General features: G+C 39.1%; 1 protein-coding gene across 1 annotated transcript; it reads left to right on the forward strand.

Moving 5' to 3' along the window:
• Nucleotides 1-3210: 3210 nt before the first annotated feature.
• On the forward strand, nucleotides 3211-4881 carry LOC147609131 (uncharacterized). The gene is made up of 2 exons (XM_086788451.1): nucleotides 3211-3535; nucleotides 4026-4881. The coding sequence occupies exons 1-2, from the start codon at nucleotides 3329-3331 to the stop codon at nucleotides 4569-4571; spliced, it is 753 nt and encodes a 250-aa protein (XP_086644577.1). The 5' UTR covers nucleotides 3211-3328; the 3' UTR covers nucleotides 4572-4881.
• The last annotated feature ends 1627 nt before the right edge of the window (nucleotides 4882-6508 follow it).

Consider the following 6508-nt stretch of genomic DNA (forward strand, 5'->3'; position numbering starts at 1 on the left):
CTTACTAACCTAATTTTCTTAATTACTAGCCTTATTGTGTTTCCTAATTTTCAATCCAATGTTTCTTCATTATACCATTATTTTATAATCAACCTTTTTTTTAATTATTTAGTATACTTTCCTAAACTATTAACCTAGCTAATTGAAATTCAATTCTAATTTAGAAGCTAATTATTACCTTATTAAACTATAACTTAATTTAAACTATAGCCTAATTTAAACCCTAATTAAATATCTAACTAAAACTTGACTATCTTTATTCTTTCCCTAACTTAATTCTAATTTTTATTTATACTAGATTGTAATTTTAGTCTAGCTTAATTCTAATTTTATTTATACTATTTTTCTAGTTTAAATCTAACCTATTAACTTCTTTTATCCTAAGTAGTTTTTTAGTTTTAATCTATTTTCTAGTTTTAATCTAATTTTTTAGTTTTCAACCAATTCTTAAATTTTATCAAGTTTTCTAGTTAATCTAATTTTGTAATCAAGGAATTTTAGTGTACACATACATATGGGCGATGGGCCTAGGCACATGAGAGCTTAGCGGCATTTACACATATGTTGTGTAAGGACTCTAAAAGGCACTAGCCCTAAGATATTGTACCCTTTTATGACCTTTTATGACTTTTAATTAGGTGATGTATCCATTGGTGTGTTTGAGATTGGGGATGATGATACTTCATATGCTGATAAGCATACGATAGTACGTGAGGAGCATAGACCTAAGTTCCTAGTGCTAGATGAGTTAGGCTACTCTTTCGGGTCTTCTATTCACGGGGATATCTATGATTCTATCTCTAATCCTAGCTCTCATATAGCATACCGGGCAGCATTCACTTGGGTTTAGTGCATATATTAGGCAGTCAGGCATTGCACATGAGCATAGAAATGACTTTGTTGAGGTGAGACGTCATAGGAGAGAGAGGATTATGCATATGGATCTAGAGAGCTTTTCAATTCATCTAGATATATCTACTTACATCCATTGTTATTAGAGATATATCTGTCTTGGGATCTTGTCATATTGGGGCATCATGGATTGGTATAGATCATTCCTATAGGAGTGATCTTAGAGATATGTCATGGGATCTAGGTCATATCGAAGCATCATGGATTGGTATAGATAATTCCTATAGGGGTGACCTTAGTGATCTTGGAGATTTCGAGGATGGTGACTCTACTTACCTCTCATGTGTAGACACTCTATCCATTTCCAGTAACAATGAGGTCTACATTGATCCTATTGATCACACTTCGACCTTCATGAATCACACACGCATAGAGGATCTTACACTTGAGGATGTAGTGCATGGTTCGGATCGTGTTTTTACTCACATTGATCATGCCTTTTATTATTTGAGTGGTGCTTTAGTGGATAAAGGCATTGGTGCACACTTGATTCTACATGACACCGCCTTTGAGTTATGTGCTTTTGGCTCCCATGGGTGGTCGACATGAACCTATGTTCTTTGGGGCCAGGACATTTTCCTATGGGTGCATTTTATGCCACTTTGGGCACATGGTTACCAACTATGGGCACATCATTCTTATGCACCTATAGCAAATCTTGGTTGTGGTATACATGGTGGTTCTTTTGCACCGAGACCATTCCACATTCCTACTAAGAGTGTTGATTCCACTTGGTGGATACCTCAAGATTCGGATTCACACCGTGGTCATGTGGATAGGCTTACGAGCTTTCCCTTTGATGCTGGTGCTACCATGACATCGATACCAAGGATCCCTTATGTGTACCTTACCTATCCATTTGATTCTAGAGGGTACACGACTTGCTTCACCATCGACGGTGGTTCCTTAGCCTCTCCATTTGCACCAGATTGTCATAGGACCATTGTCTTGGATTTGGAGTGCCTTGGATTTCCCTTTGATCCAGGTAGGAGCTTGTCTAGCTTCATCATTAGCGGGAGTCCACTTACCTTTCCATTTGATTCGGGCATCGTTGGACAGCAGGATATTAACTTTGTGAATGTTAACATGCCTGAGGTTAAAGCAGCCACATTTGTGCATGGGATAAATGCCATTGTAGATATTGACATATGGTACAAGCACATTGGTCATGTGAACATACAGTGGGTTAAATCTATGTAAAGTAGTAGCAAACTGTTGTTTTTATAATGAACAAGATTCCCACTATTAGCTATTAATGGCATGGTGCCTGAACAGAAGTTTACAGACATATGGCACAAGCACATTGGTCATGTGAGACGATGTATACAATTTTTATACAGTAATCTCCCCGAGTTTGTGCATAACCCTTGGCAACCATCTTGCCTTATACCTGCTCACCTACTCATCATTGATCCATTCGAGTTATGCTAACCCTTATGCACCCACTTATGTCCAATCGCCTTCTTTTCCTTAGGTAAAGACACTAACTCCCATGTTGCATTTGCAATCATAATGATACCCTTGACCTTTTGCGGATTATCCTCCTCAAGATAATGCTTGTCAACAACAAGGCTTCTTATAGAGAGCAGTTGTAAGTTCTATGTATAGACGTGGTGATTTTTGTGTCTAGCTTTTAGAACCTTTACACATATCTTGTATGTTCCAAAAATCGAAGGGCGATGTTGGCAATAACTCCCCCTCACTTGATCAATGGGTTCAACCAGATCAAGCACAGTTGTACTTGGATTTTTAAGCCCAAATTTAAATTTGTCAACCCTTTAAACCTCATTTGCACATCAAGCTTGGAATTGTACTTGCATTTTCGAGTCCAATTTTACTACCTCTCAAAACCCTTTGAACCTCAATTGCACATCAAGCTTGGAAGAGCTGCAAACCTTCATACATACACACACAGAGCAACATGAGAGAGAGAGAGAGAGAGAGAGAGAGAGAGAGAGAGAGAGAGAGAGAGAGAGAGAGATCTAATCCTAAGATTTGAGAGTATCACAAATTATTTTGAAGGACACAATTTTAAGGCAGGATAAAGTTGAAAATTACGTAATTAATTGATTTTTTTTGAAGGCCTTGACCTTTTTCCCAAAAGGTAGATAGGTAAATTTTTTGCAAATTTCAAATATGGCTAGTCCGCTTTCGACAAAAGGACATAATGTTTGGGGGCAAGGTATGAAGTGGGAAACTTTGGAGGGTGGAAAAGCTGGGTCAAATTTGAATTCAACCTTTGGCGCTTTTAATTGGAAGAGAGGCCACCGTTTGCATAATTTGAAATTTGAACGCTTAAGAAGAAAGGGGAGCTGGGATAGGTGCGTTGAGAGCAGCATTTATGCCGTAGCAGGCAGACAGAGAGACAGAGAGAGAGAGAGAGAGAGAGAGAGAGAGAGAGAGAGAGAAAGCGCATATGGAGGTTTCATGGCAAGAAGTCAGAGTGCGTCCCAGCAGAGTGAGAAAGGATGTTTCAAACAAAGAGAACATTTGCCCTTTGCAGGGCAGAGACATGGCCTATGTTGCGCCATCTGGGGAGATCGGCAGGAGAAGAAGCCCCTTGCCAGAAGGCTTTCCAAGGTCCCCTCTGCAGGACATCACCCACATCATCTGCCCTCACAATGTAAGTTACTTGGGCTACAATCCTGCATTATTCCTCGCAAACCTTCAGTTAAGGCCTCTAATTTCCCTCTCAACCCTGCTTGCCAAACTGTATCTAAAACGTTCGAGCAAAATTTCCTATAATTGTTTTTTTTTTCCGTAGCATTCGGAACTTCCAATCCTCTCTTAAATTTGTATTAATCCTCTCCAGGTAGGATAGGCTCCATAAACCTCTTTCTAAGCCTGCATTAACCCTTTTAAAGCTGCTTTATTTACTGCGCCTACAAATTTCTCTCTTAATTGTGCATTAATTCCAACAAAGTTGCATTTGAGAAGTGTTGGATCTTTAAATTCCTCTCCTAAGCTTTAATAATTATTATTAAGCTACTAGGTTTTTGTATTCCTCCTCCACGGGCAGTGGTAGATTAAGCATGTCCTAATAAATGTGGTTTGCTCTTATCCTGCCCTATTTTCTAAGCAAGCAAAACTGAACTTTGCTTGAATTTTTTCAGATGTGGCCGGATGGTGAAGACCCACTACCCGCAAGGCAGATGCGCAAGAAGCTCAAAAAGGGGAGCTCCACAGATGATTGCAAATCAAGTGAATCTGAGAGAAACAAACAAAGTTGGCAGGGATTGACACCCTGTTTGTTGGTTGAGCTTGCAAGGAAAGGGACCCAAATAGAAGAGACATCAAGGGATGATGGAAAGGTAGAACAAACCGAAGTGGGCGGACAAAATGATGACAGAGAGGAAAGGAAGATAGCAGTGGGCGGGCGAGATTGCCACAACGAGAGAGAAGAGGCAGAAAGGAAAGCAATGGTTGGACAAGATGGGCACAGTGAGAAAGATAGGGCAGGAGGCAGAGTGGCGGACGGACAAGATCGCCACATTGAGCAAGGAAAGATAGACGAAAAAGCAGTGGGCGGCAAAGATCTGAAACAGACCAAGAAGAAGAGGGCTGAAGAAAGGCCTGTGCAGATCGTAGATAGAGATCAGAAGAAGAGGCCACAGACCACAGGAGTGAAAAGCAAGAACAGTATCCTCAAGCTCCGCTGATTCTTACCGTAAGGGGTATAAACTCGTAAGAGGGGGCGGGTTTGCTGTAAGGGGGATAAAATGATTTCTGAACATTGGTCATGTGCTCATGACTAATTTTTCATACTGCCATTTTTCTTGGTTCAAGGTTAAAGTGTACTGGTAAGCTCTATTTGGGGTGTGAAGTATTTAAGGTAAATCCGAAATTTGGCTTACCATGAGCCACCTTTTATTTTTGATTGAGAAAGTGGGTACATAAATCACATGCCACAAGAGTAGATTCTAAGCTCTGTTCTCATTTAATTAAAAAAATCTAGAATGCTTGGGTAGCCTTATCCTCTTGATTGCTTGTACTTGTGCATTGTCAATGTACTTTGAAAGAACGTGTGTTTTTGTCCATGTAAAAATATTTTGAAGCGGTTGAATCAAGATGGACATTGCAAACCATACCATTTTTGTAGCATGTCTTCTTTGTATATGTGTCTTTCTCAAGTTTATATGAACAACTTATAGAGCTCGAACGAGCATGAACATCAAGTCTATGATTACATTTGACGTGAGGAATCAATGGACATTGACAAAGATCTTAGAGTACATTGCAAGGTAAATAATTTCAAATTCATTACCATATTTGAATTTGAGTTACATGTCATTCATCAAATCATAGGATTATCGTGCTCGTTTGTGAGTGAAGTTAAAAAAAAACCATACATAAAGTATGGTGGGGAGATGGCATAGTTCTCCTTGAAATTTAATAAACATAAGAGAACTTGTTCTTCCTTGTTTTCTAAATAACACTTTTGATATCGAAAGTGGACCAAAACACCTTCAATGTTGAGGTGTATGTATTGATTCGTGATACAAAACTTATTTTAAATGTGTTAATGAATTTGAAATTTTATAATTTGTGAGGTACTTTTGAATTCCTATCGAACATAAGAACATGCTTCAAGCTCAAATGTTTATCTAGCATTACTTTCGAGTATGCTTTTAAATTCATGTTCATTTGAGCATTTCAAATATGCTCTATACTACATGAAGTATTCTATCCAAGCACTCACACAAAAAATGGTAAAATAATTTAAAAAAAAACAATCTTGTTTTGTAAGCTTTAGAGCATGGAGTTCACTTGGTTTTGATGATGTGTGTGTGTGAGAGCGAGAGATAGAGAACCTTCTTGTGTTTGTGCACTTGTGTCAACACACCAAAGAGCATAAGCTCTAATTGGCCTACATAGGCTTTGTGATTGTAGCGCTTGGACCTTTTAACACATATCCATCGATTGTCAATCCTTCTTGCCTATGTTGCTTTTTAGCTTACGCTCTATTGGTTGTGCACTTCGTTTGCTTTCTCACATAAATACCACTTAAATGTTCCTCTTGTATGGAAGGAACTTTGATGATACGCTCGGTGTGCTTTTGATTCACACAAAAAAATGATAAGTTGAAATCCCCAAGAAAACCCACTAATTGTAGGTTGCCAAAATCCATCTTCCTTCTAGACAAGCTTGGTGTCGCGATGCTTTTTAGCAAAGAAGCAATATCATCTTCGTTGAGCTTCCATGGAAGCAAGAACCACCGCTCTCTTTCTATCTCCTATATGAAGGCCAAAGGCTTTCATGTCGGGCTCACCAAAAATATGAGGGCTCTTTTGTTGAGACCAAACACCACAGAGTCTCACTTGATCAAAAGATAACCCCTTGCAAAGCCGATCAAAATATTATAGGAGGAATATCATTGGAGAGAGCCATGACCATTGGTAGGACACAAAGAGTGCCAATTAGGTGCTGTCCTTATATAGAAGGGTAGGGCCTGCCTCCATCATTTTGGCATATGTACCCAAAGTGAAAAATTGAGCTGTGGAGTCTTGCAATACCGGATAGTTCTCCTAATTGCAATGTGCTGAGAAGGGTCCTTTGCTACCTCAAAAGGGAAAGGACCAACTTGCCGACTACAATC

The sequence above is a fragment of the Cibotium barometz genome, chromosome 52 (assembly GCF_041138505.1).
Source record: "Cibotium barometz isolate CiBa-2024 chromosome 52, ASM4113850v1, whole genome shotgun sequence".
Taxonomy (NCBI): Eukaryota; Viridiplantae; Streptophyta; class Polypodiopsida; order Cyatheales; family Cibotiaceae; genus Cibotium; species Cibotium barometz.